This window comes from Melanostigma gelatinosum (genome assembly GCF_949748355.1).
Source record: "Melanostigma gelatinosum genome assembly, chromosome: 15".
NCBI classification, from domain to species: Eukaryota; Metazoa; Chordata; class Actinopteri; order Perciformes; family Zoarcidae; genus Melanostigma; species Melanostigma gelatinosum.
The window spans coordinates 4,242,387-4,261,640 of record NC_136648.1 but is presented as its reverse complement, the minus strand read 5'-3'; the positions used below and the strand labels follow the sequence as shown (position 1 = coordinate 4,261,640).

At 43.0% G+C, this 19,254-nt stretch overlaps 2 protein-coding genes across 2 annotated transcripts; one reads left to right on the top strand and one right to left on the bottom strand.

The window, feature by feature from the left end:
• Window positions 1–12: 12 nt before the first annotated feature.
• Window positions 13–3,772, bottom strand: eif3f (eukaryotic translation initiation factor 3, subunit F). The gene is made up of 8 exons (XM_079285668.1): window positions 3,640–3,772; window positions 3,140–3,210; window positions 2,306–2,385; window positions 2,079–2,216; window positions 1,884–1,975; window positions 962–1,098; window positions 640–753; window positions 13–307 (listed from the first exon to the last, which is right to left on the bottom strand). Exons 1-8 carry the CDS (start codon window positions 3,749–3,751, stop codon window positions 230–232), a joined length of 822 nt encoding a protein of 273 aa, XP_079141794.1. The 5' UTR covers window positions 3,752–3,772; the 3' UTR covers window positions 13–229.
• A 784-nt stretch (window positions 3,773–4,556) lies between these two features.
• On the top strand, window positions 4,557–14,053 carry kcnj9 (potassium inwardly rectifying channel subfamily J member 9; the record flags this gene model as incomplete). The annotated part of the gene is made up of 8 exons (XM_079285664.1): window positions 4,557–4,629; window positions 5,462–5,917; window positions 7,002–7,215; window positions 8,468–8,669; window positions 9,640–9,832; window positions 10,080–10,277; window positions 11,763–11,893; window positions 13,787–14,053. The coding sequence occupies exons 2-8, from the start codon at window positions 5,602–5,604 to the stop codon at window positions 14,051–14,053; spliced, it is 1,521 nt and encodes a 506-aa protein (XP_079141790.1). The 5' UTR covers window positions 4,557–4,629; window positions 5,462–5,601.
• Window positions 14,054–19,254: the final 5,201 nt, after the last annotated feature.

Genomic DNA, 19,254 nt, shown 5'->3' with positions numbered 1-19,254 from the left:
AACAGTGATAACTAAGCTCTGGGACATTTATTCAAAAAAGCCAGATTACATTATTAGCAATACAACCTTTTTCCATAAAAATTAAGTTGCATTATTTGTAGTAACATTAGCAAAGACCTAAGGGTTAACACGGTATGACTGTTAAACATCTTTATTCATCTCAGCCAAAAAAAGAAGAAAAAAAAAATTGTAAAAAATTAAATATGAATCACTTCAAATGAAATCTGCCTCAGAGCAGCACCAGCTTCTCATTCAGAGCAATCTGTGCTTGGGTGAGGTTGGACAGGTAGGTCACCATCAACAGGTCCTGCAACAAACAAAACATTTATATTTTGTTATTGGGAGCTTGTTCATGGGGATATAACATGAGTCCAGATGTAACAACTACTCGTGTTCCTATGATGGTTGTGTGTGATGGACAAGAGCTAAGTGAAGAAGAGTTAGACAAGCGGAGCCAGGAGAGCAGGAACATTAGAAAACAAAGCCTGAATTCATGCTGTAGTGCAACAAGTACATTGATAATGGAAAGCTGAAGGAGATGAACTAAATCCAATGAGGCAAAAAACAACAATCAGTGAAAAATTCTTTATCTGAGAAATTAACGTAGATACAGTTTTCTAGCAGACGAGGAGCACTTACATTGATGTTGGAATTGAGCATGTTCTCAAAGTCCTCGGCTGAGATGGTGGGCACCTTGTTGACCAGGTCCATCAGGAAGCGACCCACGCTGTTGTCTGCCGCCACTTTGCCAGACTGAGACAGATCGAACAGCATTAGCTCTACAGCCACCATACACCTGATTACTTCACAAATGATCTCGAGAGACACAGCAGCGCCGGAACAGGACCAGCAAAAAACAAACAGCAGAGGGCGTTGCTTTGTCATGTCCTAGAGTTAGAAACAATGGACTAATCATATCCGATTGAAGTCGCACCATCGGTCCACTTGCTCCAACACTCACCACAACATCATCAATGTATGCCAGCATGGTGGTCAGCATGTCCTGTACTCTGGCTGCAGAGCCAGCCACCTGGGACAGGTCAGAGGTCAGCCCCTTGGTGCGACTCGGAAGTACACGCGTCCTCTGCAGGAGGTCCACTGCAACAAACAGTTGGGATTGTTAGAGTACAGAACTACATATACCAGCCAAGTACCAAGACAGTTAGAATAAATGATATTAGCTGTAAAAATACATGATTAGGGGCCGTTCACATGTTGCGGTTTTTGCTCCGTCATCCCGAGATGAAAATAGTGCAACTTTTGGAACGCATGTCATGTGACAAGGAACAACCAATCACAGCTGGCAGCTCTCTTTTCGTTCTTCCGTAAATATCAGTTGTCGGCAAATACATGGAGTCATACATGGAATCATTTTAGTGCAGGATTCCCCGGAGCTTTACTATCTGTTCCACAGATTGTTTCACTTGGCTTACAAGGACTGAACAGCCGGGTGAAAGGTCAGCCAAATTCAGCAGTAAAGCTACTGTGCGGGATTTACGGTGCTGGAAATCCACTTATCTTTGTTTAGTTCAGTCAATAAGGCCTACTGTTAAATTACCGCAACTTCATTGTCATCGTTGCGGCCGAGGTTTTGGTTGCTTAGTAATGGCAGGCGCAGTAGTAGTGCATCACCCCCTAAGCACCTTGGGTAACAGGATAAAAGCAGCATGGCTGGTGTTTTCAATGCATTTTGAGCAACATATGAACGACCACATAGGCAGTATCTTAGATGATTTTCTAATAACATGCACACCTTTACGTTTTTAGACACTGCAATATAAATATTTCTCCCCAACTACAAAAAAAATATCACGATAAGAGATATTTACTCAGGAAGCATTTGTTTCCAAACAATCATCTTAATTTACTGTTTGTATTCTTACCGCCTATCCTCTCAGTGTCATAGTAGACATACTTGACAGTCAGTGGGGTGAACATCACACCAACTGTCTTTCCTGGCACACCCATCTGCGCGCTGTGAGGGAGATACACAAGCACATTCACACACAGTCTCAATCTGAAGCTGATCACACACAACAACAACAACAAAAGAGTCTACGACAGGAATATCAGCCCACCTGACATAGGCGCGGATGCTCATCTTGCCACTCTGCAGAGCTGTATCCATTGTCAGGTGAATGGGGTTGGTGGCCTCGCGGCTGTAGTACTCGTGAATGAGCACCGAGTGTTCTGTGATGTCAAAGCCAGTGGCGTACCTGTGAGGACAGATGTCACTGTGGTGAGATTGTTTTTTTCCCTTCTTTAATTCAATCTTTGATATTTTAAATTCGCTCAGCTGACGTACCATCCGATGATGACCTCGGTGGGTGACACCCTCTTGTGGAGCTCGTACATGTTCTTAGCAAACTCCATGTCCACAGCAACCTGTGAGCAAAGAGGATCACATTTGACACTTCTTTACAAAACATCTTTCCTCTAATACAATGCAATATGAGGTGGCCATCTAGCTCAACCATGTTTATTTCTTTCACTACTTATATACAATATCTACCACCATATTCAGATGTCCAACAGTGAACTTCACTATCTTGCAGGACATATTTCAGAAAAGTAGTCTTACTCATTATGCAGAACGGCCCTTTTTTAAATAATATCTATCATTGGATTGTAACTATTAATTCATTATTGTCTTCATCACTTAAATGTTGCAGCTGGTAAAGGTGGAGCTACATTGAATCACTGTATATACTTTGTACTACATCATAGTTTATTTGTTGATTTACATTTTGTATTAGGAATCTGAAGCTCTCTTAATATTGCTCTCAAATTGTACCAGATTGATGCTTTTAGGTTGACACCCCAAAAATCCTGTAGGAAACACAGAATTATCTTCTGCAGGACGAGATCATGTAGGATTTCCTATCAAATTCCCATTAAGCCTCTTGTCAGACTCAATGACATAATCATAAGTAATAAGATGAAGGTCCAAGGTTTTAGTTCAGTAATATACCTCTTGTGTTTATATAATGTTGGAGTTTGTTATTGATGTTACTCAGTCTCTGCATAACAATATCCCATTGAGGCTGACTAAACAATCTGGAGAAGTCTGACTGTTCATATATTAAAGCCGAGCTAGGTTTACCTACAGTCTGTGAGTAAAATGAGTTTCAGAACTTACCTCATCTTCAGACTCATTGTGGGGGACAGAGAAGCAGTTGGTCACCTCAATAGAGTGCTTCTCAATAGTACCTGTGAAGGACAAACGGTAAAAGTTAAAGTTAGGCTTTAGTGTTGAGCTAACCGCCTTAGCATTGTTAGCTCGCAAACAAGAGGGTACATGAGAGGCGAGAATAATGACGACCACAAACACAGGCTAACATCAACGTCAATAACAAGGTTCAGTGCTGGTTGATGTGTGTCATAGTAGTAAACAAATTCATCAGAACGGTTAGATGACTTGGCAGATATTGTTTCCATCGTTATCATTTGAGCGAACAGCCAGCTGTTATAAGAGACACTACTAGCTAGCTAGCTGTTTTTGGAGTTAGCTTCTACAGGACTGATTCCAAGCAAACATGTGTTAGCATCAGAGCTAACGTTAGCATCGAAGCTAACGTCAGCCGGCTAGCCCGTCAACCTGTTTTATCACAAAGCAAGATCCCTAAACGTTCTGCTTACCCAACAGGGTCCCGATAACACGACTCGCTCCCTCATTTCTCCGCTCGTAAGAGTCACATATAGAAGCGAGAACGACGGGGTGAATCTTCACCGCTGGCCCGTAAACCGACATCTTGGAAAAGGACTGACGTTGCGTCAGTGAACACATATACCACCACCTAGTGGCCGGAGGCCGTACAGCGGTTCTTAATATAAACGCTAATTATAATCAAGTCACTGATACCGTTGATGATACAATTTAGTGTGTCTGCATCAGATATCAGGAGAAGTTATTCTAACAGGAAAAAAGGGGGTTTTGCTTATTATTGCATAGAACAGCCCAAAATAAACAAATATATTTGCATTAAAACGAAACCATTTAGGCCTATTCAAAATCGAAATAAGCTATAATATACTATGTCATTTTGACCAGACGTTGAATACAATATATTTATGATATCACATTAAAAAAAAAAGCCTTTGTATGTTCCTCAGAGGAGGGAGATGACTCTGTTATTGTAATGTTGGTAGGGCTGTGCTGATGACAGCATCCTCCGCCGCTCAGTGGCTGCACACCTGACTGACTCAGATGCACAGATGATGGAGCTCTCTACGCTGCCGGGTTATTATACTGTTGCCACCATTTCGCACGTCAACTGCCCGACTCATGATCTACAAACCCCGTAATAATTTCTCTCTTGATTGTTTTTCCCCCCGTTTTTTTTCCTTATTTCCCTCATTTTTCATGCGCGGTCATTCAGCGGATGGTGTGTTCGCCCTCTATTCATTGTGCTGAGTGGTCGCATCGAGGTGGTCTTTTGTTTTTTCTCTCTCCTGGAAAAGCGAACACGAGCGGACAGATGCTGCAACGCTGGTAAACACCAGAAATGGGTGTCATCGAACCAAGGCTGCCAGTCGCGGTTCGCTCTTGGAGCAGATTTTCATTTTTCTTATGATAAACCATCTGCCCAATCCAGACCTTACACATCTATACGTTGCTCCACTGAGCAGGTAAGATTTCGATCATTCTTAGCTGTCTGACAAATAGTCCTCAAAGCTTAGCCTTGGTCTGTTTTCTGTATTCTATTGGCTGGCGAACGGACGCCCTCTAATAGAGGCTATTTCTGATGCATCCATCAAGCGTAGTGCGTCATCTTGATTGTCACCATCAGTCTCCTCTTGCGTGCGTGCCCCAATTGTCCAAATGGACGCACATCGTGCAAGGCTAAAGAGGACTAGGAGTCCATTTTACTGTGCGAATAAATATAAAAAACACTCCATGTCTCACCGTCCACAAACGCAGTATTTCAGTTTCTCTTATTTATACGCCACTTCTGTAAGAAATCCCAGCAGGCCTGCAGCATCAACCACATTTAACAAAGCAGTAAGTGCACTTACACAACCCACACACACACACACACACACACACACACACACACCAAGGTGCTTAATGAAACATGCTAAACGGTGGAAGTGGCTCGATTATGCAGATTAGCAGAGAAAGTGATTTATTCTCCCTTCACCTCGAATTTAAAAGTTGTAAAATCAACCTCAAACGCTGTGATTTCCTTCTTTATTTTTTGCTAATTTTGCTTTTAAAAAGAGGTGAAATTATGAAACAGGCAGAGAGAGGAAGTCAGATCTGTGTGGCAAGCACACAGAAGCTACAGGCCGAGACAAGGAAGCCGTATCTTAAGACAAATTAAAGGGACTGAAAAGCTCCTGAAGTATGGGTGCTATTTCTTTAAAAACAAATCACCTGTCGGTGAATTAGTGTGACAGCAAAACAGCGAATCGATTTCAGGATTTCATGTGATCATTGTGTTCTTCTCCTATGTTCCAGGCTTCAGTCAGGCAAACAAATGGTCCAATCAATAGCCTTTGGACAGAGACTGCCATAGGGAGGATATCAATAACACGCTAATACACCTGACACAAACACACAGACACACACACACACACACACACACACACACACGGGCCATGGCGCTTGAGAACTCGGTCTTTCCCGCCCGCCCGGACTCTCTCTCGCTCCCTGCGGAGGAGAAGGGAGAAGGGGAAAAGGTGGAGGTGGCCACCGAGGCCACGGCCTCCCCTGGATTCTTCAACCTATCGGAGGAGCTGGGCCCCGTCGGCACCACAGACACGGAGCTGCCACCTCCGCCCTCAGTTACGGTCAAGAAGTCGTTCCAGAACAAGCTGGCTGAGCGGGAGGCCCAAGCCAATGAGCCCCGCAAGAAGACACAGGGGCCGGAGAAGGAGAAGGAGAAGGAGAAGGAGAGGGGGAGATTCGGGTGGGGTGAGTGACTCTGCACGTGACTTCCTTTCCTTTTTAATGAAGAAAGAAATGTTGATAAAGAGATTCGGAGCTCGTGACTGACTCTGGATTCCACATACACATGCTGTGTGTTGACTCAAATTGTGCGCCTCCTTCTACTCCACGACTCGCAATTTGGACCGTTCTATCGAGGTTCATCCCTCAGCGATTTTGACAGTCTTGCACATATTGTTTCTCCAGTCACTTTGTTGGCTCCAGTTTCTCTCCTCTTTGCTGTACATTTGTGAGCATTCATTGTTTTTTGCGCGACGACACCTGCAAGAGGCACAAAATTAGACAATCAAGCCACAGCAGACTTTTTCCAAAATCAAAAACATGTCCAGTTTTGGTGTCGCTTTCTTAAAGAGCAGTCAAAGAGCGAGGACTTTTTAAAAAATATCAACATACAGGAAGATGTTTCTGGTGAAAAGGCAGAGGCACTGACATTTAGGGCTGAAAAAAAACAACACAAAACTGGAACGTTTTGCATTCTACATATGTCATAATCTCAGTTGTGTCTGAGTGCACCCACAGTAAAAAGGCTCAGTACAAAGAAACAACAGGTCCCTTTAGGTTTGTACAGTAACTAAAGTCCAATGAGTGTTTGACGGTGTTGTCCTGTCGCACTTCATCTCCTCTCTTTCCTTGTCTGTTGTCATTTCCGTGATGCCTTCTTCACCAGCCTGGCTTTCTCTCTGATCCACCGCATCTCTCTGAGCAGTTTTGTCCTCCTGCCACCTTCCTCTGTTTCTCCTCCAATCTCCTCGGGTGCCTTCGTTCCACTCGCATCCTGCGACTTGCAGTCAGAGTTGTATCTTCAAACGGCGACACTTTTCAGTCATGTAGGAAGGCATCCGTGTTCACGTTTTTGAAGTATTCTAAAGGGTTTTGAAAGGGTTTCTTGGAACACAGCCTTCTGCAACATAAGACACCTGTTAAGACACATCTTCAACCTTGTTTACATCGTAGAAAAAGCAGCGACACTAATACTGCACGTGCATATACATCAACCCAAACTTCTGTAACCGCATCGTGTTGCTTTTTCTCTCTGTCCGGCCCTCGCCAGGCCGGACTAAGCGTAAGAGACAGCGCTACGTGGAGAAGAACGGTCACTGCAACGTGCAGCACGGTAACATGCGGGAGCATTACCGCTACCTGACCGACATCTTCACCACGCTGGTGGACCTCAACTGGCGCTGCTCGCTCTTCGTCTTCGTCATGGCCTACGCCGTCACGTGGCTCTTCTTCGGGGCCATCTGGTACCTCATAGCCTACTGTCGGTAAGACTGTCGAGAAGAGAAGGAAGACGTTTGTTGAGTTTATTTCGAGCCAGATCAAAAGTCCGACAGCTCAAAAGAACAAAAGTATTTGTTTTATTTTAAAAATAACTTTCAGACATTGTGGCAGAATTGGTATTGTCAAAAACAGGGCTTTCCTTTTCTGTGTGCTTTCTTCTTTCCTCATTCTTGCTACTTAAAGGAATAGTTAGACATTTTTTGGGAATGTGCTCATTCACATTTTTTTGAGTTCGATGAGAAGATTGTTACCGCTCTTATATCTGTATGATACATATAAAGTTAAATCAGGGAGAAGTTAGTTTAGCTTTCTTTAACCCGTACAAAAACTGACGGCTGATTTTTTCCTGACCTTCAGACAGAGTCAGGCTAGCTGTTTCCCCCTGTTTCCAGTCTTTGTGCTAAGCTAAGCTAACCTTCTCTTTGCTGTGTCTTCATAAATAACAGACTGATTCTCAGCAAACTCAAGGGCCAAGAAGAGCCAATTATCATATTTCCCCAAAAATGTGCATTCATCACGCAATCACCAGGAGGCAACACCAGCTTTTTAATTGCTCAAAGATGGAGGATGACCAAAAAAACCCCAAAAAAGCAGATGACAAAGCAGTATTGATGTCACAGTGTACTTCATCATGATGAGTTACGGCTTCACGAGATGTGTCTGATGGATCCGCCGCTCTAATCAGCTAACGTATTCGTCTCGTAAAAATCGTGACCTCTTTATATCAATTACAGGCCACCTTAAGCTGTGCCAGAGAGCTGTCGGCGTTATTGCAATCCCTTTGGTCACCAACACAGGTCAATACAAATCATATATTATATAGACTACTGAACACCACTTTCATTAATGAGCTCTCCCTCCCTGGCCGCAGCCGTGTTAATCAGGACCATTGTCCAGCGCAGCGAGTTGTTTCAAAGAGAATCTGCCGACTCGTAGTGGCTCAGGACACATAAACCAGCACAGTGAAGCCGCTGCACGTGATGATTTATAATGGAAAAAGTAGGTTTTTGCAGCATCAACAAAAAGTGACAGCGTGAATCATTGTGGTTGATATGGGGATTACTTCTATTCATCATCAGAATTGTCTGAAAGGAGACGAGTCGTATTTCTGCACCTCTGTTCTTAGAATATAACACTTCTCGCTCTCTGTCTATTTTTTCCTCTTGACACCCACTTTGCCAACCTCCCCCTTTTCTCACACATTCTCCCCCCCTCCCCTCCCCTCCCTCCCTCCAGGGGTGATCTGGACCACCTGGAGGATGAGACGTGGACGCCGTGCGTCAACAATGTCAACGGCTTCATCTCGGCCTTCCTCTTCTCCATCGAGACAGAGACCACCATTGGCTACGGCCACCGCGTCATCACCGACCAGTGTCCAGTGGGCACCATGCTGCTGCTGCTGCAAGCGATACTGGGCTCGATGGTCAACGCCTTCATGGTGAGCACCGGGGCTGCTACAAGCCCGAGGAATGGGAAGATCACTTTCAGAAAGCAACAGCAAAAAAACATCAGATTCAGATTACGTTGAAGGTATCATGTATTCTGATCAACGTTGTTGATGAAGAAGATTATTATGTTCATTTGAAAAAAATATTTACGGTGTTTTGATTTTGAGACGATTCGACTTCACATGAATTGAAAAATTTCACTTACAGAAACCTCTAAATTTAATGTTTCAACATTTTTTACTGTTACAGGACATAATCACACAAAAATATTCTTAGCCAGAACTGACACTGAATTATTTCTGACCATCGGATATTAGATTGTGTCAAACCTGCTATATAGGACATCTAAAACATACAAAATAGTTTTTTTAGATTCTTCGTCAAATGTTCAAATGATCTGATTTAATTTGGTGCCTAAATAATCTAAAACAAATGTAAATGCTGTTTGACCTGTTTGATTCCGAGGCCTCCTGTTCGCTCAACTAAATCAAATAAAAAATGAACACACTTTTTTTTTTCTTGAGCCTAGAGAGAAGCGTGCATGCATCAATACCGTGCAGACAAAATCACACTAATTTGGTGCAGATGAAACGCTTCCTGAAAAATATTATATGTACATCAAAAAATGTGCTGATGGAGCTAGATTTTTCCCACCAAGTAAGCACTCTTGAATGAATCCCACACGCCGACGCCCGAGCAGAATCATGTTTATGCATGTTTGCTGGACGCATGCCATATTAGTAACCGGGCTGTTTGACTGTTCATATTAGATAATGAGTCCGAGGTCAATTCAAGTGTCACTACTGCGTTTTAAGACTGAAGACTGGAAATAGTCAGCTCAAAGTATTGTTTGTCTACATCACTGTTAATTATGAAAAATATTTGATTCTGTTGCTCTGTGTGTCTTTGAGTTTTCACCTCCCCCCTTCCCCCTCCCCCCCCCCCCCCCTCTCTGCGCAGGTCGGCTGTATGTTTGTGAAGATCTCGCAGCCCAACAAACGGGCAGAGACGCTGGTGTTCTCCAAACACGCCGTCGTCTCTCTGAGAGACGACAAGCTCTGCCTGATGTTCAGGGTGGGCGACCTGCGGAGCTCCCACATCGTAGGGGCCAACATGAGGGCCAAGCTCATCAAGTCCAAGCAGACGCAGGAGGGTGAGACTCCAGATTAATCATAGTATGGGTGCAGATTTTACACTAATGGGACTGGCATGATGACTCCAGCAACCACAACTTCTACTGTCTTTAAAACAGCTACCAGAGGTGGAACACATTTTCATGAGTGGATTCTATGGTTATGCTGTTGTGACTCAATCAGGAGGATCTTGATTTATAAATAAAGAAAAGCGCTCATCTCCTCTTCTTTCCGTTTCCTCACCTCCTGTTTTGTCGTCTCCTTCAGGCGAGTTCATCCCTCTGGACCAGACAGACATCAGCGTGGGCTTCGAGACGGGCGACGATCGTCTCTTCCTGGTCTCTCCGCTGGTGATCTCCCATGAGATCGACATGCATTCGCCCTTCTGGGACATGTCGCAGGCCCAGCTGGAGAAGGAGGACTTTGAGATCGTGGTGATCCTGGAGGGAATGGTGGAGGCAACCGGTGAGGATCGTGTCAAACGTTGTTAAAGTGAAGTAATAAGAATGCAAACGTTAAAATCTGTCTTTGGTAAAGCATTCCCCCTGACATTTAGAGGCAGGTCATCTTAAAAGTCTGGCAGTTTTGAATAAGACTGATAAAATAATCAACATAAAAATGACGATATGATTATATGTCAAGTTTGCATATGAGATGTGGAAGAATGAAAACTGTGCATGATTACTGGAAAGTGACAAAAAGAAATGCATATATATTTAAAATGTATTAAAGTACAAGCCATATAAACAATACCATGAACAATGTTTTATCACCTCAAGGGCTTTAAATGATTTGTTGCAGATAAAAATAAAAAAAAAATGTAACAGCATTGTTTTGTATGGGAAATAATGCCGTGCAATTTAATTTGACTGTAAAGTTGTAATGGCCTCGATGATGTAAATGCATGTTTTGCTGCAACAAGTATTGAGCATTAGGAAATGAATCTTGCAGATGGATACAACAGTCTGATATTACAGTAATACCGTCACTGTTTTACAGAAAGCAAACCCCGTCCAAAGCCGTCCATTAGAAAATGAAATTCCCCTTCCAGGATATCTGAGTTTAGATCTGCAATTTATTGTTTGAGAGCTCTCCATCTCTTCTCCGTCATTCGAGAAGCTGAAGGAGCCTTTTGATGCTGCGATTACAGGGGAAATATACATATTTAGATACAAGTATATTTCGGTGAATGTGTTATATAATAGGAAACAAATCACTGGAAAGTATCACTGGAGCTTGTGTCCTTCAGAGGGGCAGTTTTGTGCTCTTATACTGTACATTCTCATGACTTCACTGTTGATTGAGGGAGCAGTCTTTTAAAATATATTGGTACAGAAGATTAAAAAGTGTTAGTGTGACACACCAGTTAATGTGTGCCAGCGAACACTCATCTGCCCTTGAGCAAGGCACCGACCCCTTACGGACTAACGCCCTGTTAATCACACTCATCTCTGCTCATAGATCCCCTCAGACGTGACACGTTTAGAAGCAGAGCTTGCGACGTTCGTGGCTGTATCTCAGAGTCTGACAGGAACAAATAGCGAGTTCCCTGTACCGGGGAATGATTTAGACGGGCCCTGTTTCTCTTTTTTCTCTTCATCTCACATTGTCTTATGTCAGATTCTGAGAAGGATGATGTACTCAACTGATCCTCACTGGTTGGCAGGAATTCCGTGTATCAGAGCTATTCATGATGCGTCTTCCATGAGGTAAAGGTGGCCTCTCTGCCGACTCCAAATATTGATTCCCTGAGTCAGAGTGCGGGTAGAGAGTTCGGAGGAAGTATTCGTATGGAGACACCTCGCCAATTTAAATAGTTTGTGACTGAATTAATGATCTCTGCCAGTTTCAGGGGTGTTGCGTTGACTTTGATTTCGGCCTGGATGAACTCTTCTTTCCTCTTTTGCATCACGAGGGTGCTCATCAGTGTTGCTGTGTCTGCGTGTGCAGGGATGACGTGCCAGGCGAGGAGCTCCTATCTAGCGGAGGAAGTCATGTGGGGTCACAGGTTCAGCCCGATGATGTTGCTGGCAAAGGGCTTCTTTGACATCGACTACGGAGCCTTTCATCACACGTTTGAGGTGAGGGATTTCCAAGCTGGGGACAAACTACAGGCCGGGAGTGTTTGATTTGGTGAAGCAGCTCAGGACTTTTTTGATGAGCCCGTTTTCATTCGGGCTCAGTTTGGTCGCTGTAACAATTGAAAACATTTCATCCTAAATGTCAAACTGTTTTGACATTTTTCACTGCTGTTAAACATTTTATCGGAGGAGGCAAACATGCCAGTTCTTCCTCCGACGACCGACTACAAGTGTTTGAGTAAGCTGTTGTCCCTATTCCTGTCTCCGCCTACATGTATAACTGAGTTCTCACGCTTGTTCTCCCGGGGATGTTGAAAGGCATGCTGGGAAATGCAGGAACTCCAACAGAAGTATTTGTTTCATGTTTATTTCGGTAGGGACATAGCATGGACCAATGCCACACACAGCAGCGTTTATAATCCATGCCTATCCTTAGATGGGCTTTTGACTTCTGTGGGTGAGTTGAAAGCAGGTTGTACTCGGTGTCAGGCGATGCAGGCGGAGGAGAAAAGGGGATGCTGCTCATGTAAACTACAACCTTTAAAGGAACAGTTTACTTACGTGTTTTCTTGCTGAGAGTAAAGTGAGAAGATTGATGCCACTCTGATATTTGTCTGTTAAATATGAAGCTACCACCAGCAGCTGGCTAGCTTAGCTTAGCATAGAGACTGGAAACAGGGACAAACAGCTAGCCTGGCTCTGTTTGACTTCCTGTGGTCTACGCTGTTTGCACTTCTCGAGATGACAAGAGCCCGATCGACAGCGCATGTCATTAAGCGGATGGTACAAGTGCATTCAGGGAGTGTCCATGCTAGTTAAACAGCACATAATCTGGAGGAAAAGTAAGGCGCAAAGGGGTTGTATGCTGTCACTTAAGTAATCATCGGTGTGTTTTAGGGTGTAACATGAATTAAACCCATCAGAGTGTCATATCCCACTCCCTTTAAAAGGCCAGGTGCTCCTTCCCCTGGCACTTTGCTATTTAATTGGCCTATTCAGCAAATTGGAGAAACGAGCGTTTTTCTGCAGAGGAAACAAATCTGCTCGTTTGCGAAGTGAAAGCATGCAGGCACACCATTTAAGGGAGCAGCGGACCCTCCGCCGTCTCTCAGTCCCCCCCGTCCCTTGAACAATTCCATTTCACTGCACATGAGCAAACACACAACAACCTATTTCACTGACGAGGACGGCGCCGCTGCCGCACCTCCCTGTGTGTTCACCAAGCGGAGTGCACGGAAAATACGGCGCCATTGACTTTAGACTTGGCTTTGTTTGTCATTGGCTCAATGGCTTTCTGCTGCCTCAAGATAGCACTGCGCCAACAATGCGCCTGACAAACACCTCATTTAAAGACCTACACGTCCATCGGCGCACAGATGGGCTGAAGTACGTTTGCTCCACACAACCTGAGCACTGGGCGTGAAAATGACAACTGCGTAGGTCTTGAAACCAGCTGTGACAGTTGGGCTGAGCTTTTCACTGCTTTTCGCTGCTTTTCGCCGCTTTTCGCCGCTTTTCGCCGCCTTTCGCCGCTTTTCGGCGGGTGGGAGATATAGGGCTCCAGGAATTGACACTTTGGCTTCTTTACGGGTTAAACAAAGGAGAACGAGATTTAACATGTTAATTAGTGCGCTTTAAAGGTGCTGGATTCTGTTACCTTTAGACAGAGCCAGGCTAGCTGTTTCAAGTCTTTAAACTATAAGCTAATATAATAAAGCTCAGATAAATCTCAACACGGAAACAAATAAGTGTATTTCCCAAAAAGGCTCAAATCTAGCTCGGTGAATGGGGCTTCGTTTTGCCATCTTGGCAACGCTAATCTCTTCTTTAAGTGGAAATCTGAAATAAGAGTTTAGTGATTTGACCAGCTCTACTCGTTTCCCCTCCTCCAAGGTGGACACGCCCTCCGTCTCTGCACGTGAGCTCTCATTGGCCGCGGCCAGACTGGACGCTCACCTCTACTGGTCCATCTCCAGCAGGCTGGACAAGGAGCCCACCCTGACCAACCAGGCGGCCAAGCAGCCGGACAGCGGCTCGGCCAACAGCAAAGGAGGGGAGCCGACCTTCATCGTGGGAGAGATGACGGACATCCAGGAGCAGACAGGACTGGGCGAGCTGAACGGCAGCGTCGCCACCGACCAGTCCGAATCAGAGGCCTAGAACAGACAATCTTTACAAAGACCTTAATTTTAACGCCACCTCGCCACAATTTGTGTTTGCAAATCTTTTCTTTCAAGGCAAATGAGTAGTTTCATTGTGCCCAGTTCTACAGTATATGCCATATCTTACGTTACCATATGAAAGCGTCCATTTCTTGATATTTTGCCTTTTATTATTTCTATGTTGATCTTCGTTACAAGTGTACTGTACGTGTGCTATCTTTTATTTTTTTGATCTTCGATCTGTGTCGTTAGCTCCAATCACCCTTGCCTATATCTACATTTAAATGACAAAACGATGCTTTAGGTGGAGTCAACACTTGTATATCCGGTGGACCACGGCAGAATGTTGCAAAAAAGATGACGAGGTGGTTGTTTGTGCAGAGTCACGTGTGTGGATTGTTCACATTTAAAAATAAGTGCCGTGCATAGACGCTTTATGTTCACCTGCGCATGAATATCACCAGATGATATTGAAGTATAGACTGAAATGGTAGTAACTTCAAATTTCTTTAGATGCAAAGATTGTTCTGAGGTTTATTGTACATCAATCAGGTGTTAACATGGTGGGAAAGTAACACCGACCCACAGCCGCTGGTATATTTGTATACTCTGGTAGACACTTAAACAGGCCACAAACCATCATGTGGTGCTAGAAACAATGTCTATAAATATATATTCGGCTTCTCTAGGCACAGAGTACATTGTTTGTTTGTTAAAGAGTAACTTAAAGGAATATATTGAATTTTTTGAAGAGGGCTTGTGTGAGGGACTCATTCATAGTCAGTGTATTACTTACAGTGGATGGCAGTCGGCACGCCCCCAGTTAAGAGAAACAGACGGGAGCAACGCAATGTGCTTCTGTGGACCTCAGCAAAACGAGTTTTAGCCACCTACAAAAGAGTGTACGCCATATTTGGAATATTTTCACCGCTTTACCTTGCCGTCAGACAGCCCTTTCCAAATGGGGAACTGATTATCTACGTTATCTTCAAAGCCACTGGACTCCTTTGACAAAAGAATCCAAACTAACCATTTTAAACACCAAAGTCACACAATAACTCTTACAAACTCACCGATCAAAGCAGCGGCAGAGCAGCAGCTCCTGTGTTCTGCAAGGTGAAAGTACTGTTTTTGTCAGTGGAGCTTTGAAGAGAGAAAAGATAACAGCCTTAATTTCCCGTCATAAAAGGGTTGTCTGACAGGGAAAATATCCTAAATGTAGCGTACGTACACTTTAACTAATATTAATTATTTTAAGGTGCGTCTTTCTTTTTAGGTGGTAAAAATATGTTTTTAGCTGCTGCCCACGTCAACAGCAGCACATCGCTTCGCTCCTGTACATCCAGTGAAACCAGATGAGGTCAAGAAAAACACGATTTAAGTTGCTCTTTAATGACCCCAGTGTGAATTAGCTGACATTCCTAACTGCACTCTCACATTATGGTGACTAGACGAACCATCCACAACCTTTAACATACAGAGAGGGGACAACTCGAGTGTGCCTGTGGCTTCGTCTCACGTTCGACGCGTGTAGCACAAAGATTATCTGTCTTCTGTTCCCAGCCGAGTAGAAATTAAAAGCACAACAGTGTCCTGCTGAGTTTAGCCCAAAACCCCTGCTTCTGCATACATAAAAGTACGCTATATTTACATACTGTGCGTACTGAAGCGTTGATATGAAACGTGTGTCAGAATGCAGGAAAGAGTTCAAGGCTTAACCCTAAATGATATCATAGAACATGGACTAGATCTTAAACACAACAGACAGTAAAATACATCTGTCTTCTACTTCATTACATTTCAGAGGGAAGTATTGTACTTTTTACCGACATTTATTTTAAAGCTATCGTTACTTTGCAGATGAATTGTTGCTAAACTACTCAACGGTACATGAAGTTAAAATGAGCATCACATCCGCAGCTACAACATTAAAATGCAGCAAAGTCATTAATGCAGCCTCGATAGCCTTATATAATACAATTACAGGGACAGTGGTAATGGAGTACATTTACATTGCTGTATTGCTTCTTTTACTTCTTAGGTATACCTGAATATTTCTTTCTTCACTGTATTAAAATACATGAAATCAACTACTGGTACGTTTTGGAGTATGGAGAGTCTACCGAATGTATTTTTGTTGTTCAAAGTGATGAATTATTACCGACTCATAAGTGAGGAGATACACAGAGTGGACCTATTGATCATTAGGATACTAAGGAGACTGCTTAGTACACAAGTACACACATTTCTTCCTTTACTGTAACAAGGATCCTCAAAGAAGTCCTTCACCTTAGACCTCTACCAAATTGTTTTTTATGTCATTTAGTACAGGTCAGAAATATATTAAGTAAAGTGCATTGGTGAAGATCATTTACTGGAGTAAAAGTAACAATAACATTAATTACTTTATCACAACTAAAAGTCCTGTATTACTTTTTTTTTTAAGTAAAACTACAGAAATCAACAACGTGTACCTAAAGAGTAGTACTACTATATTTTTTTACAGAATGGCCCCTGGCAGTGTTACAGAATTATAATATAGCACATATATTATTAATGCATTTACATAAAAGCACGATTTCAATGTTGTTATGCTGGAGCTAAATGCAATGCTTTCTACTGTAACGTTTATATATAGCTGGGTAGTTCACCAATGCTACATTTTAAAAGCTGAATATGACAGGTGACTATAGCTGTCGACTGCAGTAAAAATTTACCTTCGAAATGTGTAAAGTAGTGTCAACCTCAAAATAGTACTGAAGTTCACTTCTTGAATAAATGTAATTTCCACCAACAGAAAATATATAAAAAGCGTGATCATTTTCTCAGCCACAAGCTTAAACTGCCTTACTGCATTCAAACTGCTTTCCCTGTTTTGACCTGCAAAGGGACTACAGATGCGAATTATCTGGTACGGTGCATCAAATGACGTTTATGTTTAAACTGTACATGGTCCCTTTTAAATGAAATTAAAAAAACGACACTTTTTTCCCCCTCGTGTTGTCACTCACTGGTGACCTAGTAGGTTACTATTTGACTAATGGCCCACATTGAACAGATATTGAAGCCCCGCAGTACGGTTTTGTCTCATTAGAAATTCCAGCCTGGGATCTCAGCACCAGGAGAAGAAGTCAGCATATTTGGTTACTAGGCAGAATCATGGCTTTAAAAAAAAAAAGAAAAAAAGAAAGCCACATGAAATGTCTTTCTCTGTCTTGGCTGCTAGATGGCGTTAAAGATCCCATGCATCTTCCTCCAGTCACACTCAGCCCTATCGGTGTGTTGTGAGACGGGGTCCCCGTCTCAGCTGTCTCCTAGGCAACCGGGGGCTGGGGACAGGGAGAGGGCAGAATGTGTGTGTGTGTGTGTGTGTGTGTGCGTGTGAGTGTGTGTGTGTAGGTGTGTGTGTTTAAACTGGACCCTCACAACTGATGGGGGAGTTTATGAGGACTGTCAGAGAGTTGATGTGACTTGACAGTTTGATATTTGTGTAACAATGGATGATGATGACGCACTGCAGTGACCTTCAGGTTTTAGGTGTTTTAACGTGTTACAGTAAAATCGAACATATAGTTTTAGGATCTAAATAAGTCCTTTCTTGGTAAGCAGGATGAAACAGGACAGGATGAAACAGAACAGTTAGACCTCAATATAACGCTGGAAACATCTCCAGCAGATGTGACGTTGCTTTTAGCTTTCACCTCACGCCGTGTGACCAGAATCAGACATGTTTTCTTTGGGAGTGAAAGGCTAAGTGCAAGTTTAATAGTTTCCAGTGATTTTCAGCTCGCCCTTAGAGTTGAACCCCGCGTGCCATTTCCAAGTTCTAATTATGATTTTAACGAGAGGCTGTTTTGCATGATCCCCGCTGAGCCGAAATCAATGTTTCTCTTCATGGAAGGAAGTCATGACAGTCTCGTTTCAGACAACGAGAGAGGAGGTGAGGAACATTTTAAAAAGGGACAGAAAACACCTGCATCACTCTGACCACCAGTTAGTCCAAGACGAATAGAAATCTATGCAAAATGAGGCTTTCAAACTCGATTCTGGAGTGCACAGAACTATAACGTATGCTAAGTGCTCTATGTACAGTAAAATGCAAAATCTATGCCGAGGACAATTCTATTGACAGTTTTAAAAAAAAGGTCAAGAACAGCTCAAGCCTGAAACTAACGGAGAATCATTATAATAATATGCTTTATGTCTGTTGGTGGAAAACATTGTTTACTGAAGCTTCTCTAATCAATATCTTTCATTAACTATGGATCAAATGCCTCTGTGTAATGAGCAGCAGGCAGCTCCGATGAATCCACTGTAAACTACCAGCACAAAACAACTGACAAAGTTTGCAACACACTGGTGAACACATAGAGTAAGTGAGTAAAGCTTTATTTATTTTGACTTTTACAGTTTGTGAAGTGTGCGAACGCAGTTTAACAACCGCAGTGCGACGGAGCAAGGACATTAATTACCAGAAATTGCAAATGCAACCTAAAGAAATTGGCTCTTTGTGAGTGAATAAGAAATCTTGTATTTAGTGGCCACATATTTTGGTGCAGAATGCTAGCCCATAACGTTAGATTTCTGCAGAACTTGAATCCGTTGTCCGATGCTCGATTCTGACGAGCGAACGCGCAACAACCGGGCATTTGAATGGTGTCAACAGTTTAAACTCAATGTTTAAAGCTCGCTAACTCATCTGGATGGCTGAGGGAAAAACGTCACTTTTGCACGCGCATATTTTTGATGATGACGTTGGCAGTAAAAGGGTCTACAGCACTTTTTAAAGCACACAGTTAGTATAAATAAATTACAATATAAAGCAAAATGTGGGACAGAACAAAACAAATCAAAATGTAAGAAAGGGAACAAAATCTATTAAAAAAAAGCTTGCCTTTGAGCCGCTTAAAACAGTACAAAGATGCAGCAAATCTGATAGATTGGGGGAAATAATTCCACAGGGTCGGGGCTAAAACAGCAAAGACGCGATCACCTTTTGCCTTGCAGTTGGTGCTGGGAGGCATTAAAGATAGAGGCTTGAGGATCAGTATGGTCAAGAAGTAGAATGAGGAGATCAAATATAGAACTGGGGCCAAGGTCATGCAGTTCCTTATATGTAATTAACAGGCAGTTCGAACAGCTGGTTCCAGTTAATAACCCTCACGGCTGCTTTTTGAACCAACTGTAAATGATTTAGAG

Bases quoted from the DNA above. Each gene is read 5' to 3' on its own strand.
- eif3f (XM_079285668.1), bottom strand. From the start codon at position 3,751: ATGTCGGTTTACGGGCCAGCGGTGAAGATTCACCCCGTCGTTCTCGCT. The intron at 2,386-3,139 runs GTAAGTTCTGAA...CTTTGCTCACAG, and splicing joins ACAATGAGTCTGAAGATGAG to GTTGCTGTGGACATGGAGTT. The intron at 1,976-2,078 runs GTGGGCTGATAT...TCTCCCTCACAG, and splicing joins AGCATCCGCGCCTATGTCAG to CGCGCAGATGGGTGTGCCAG.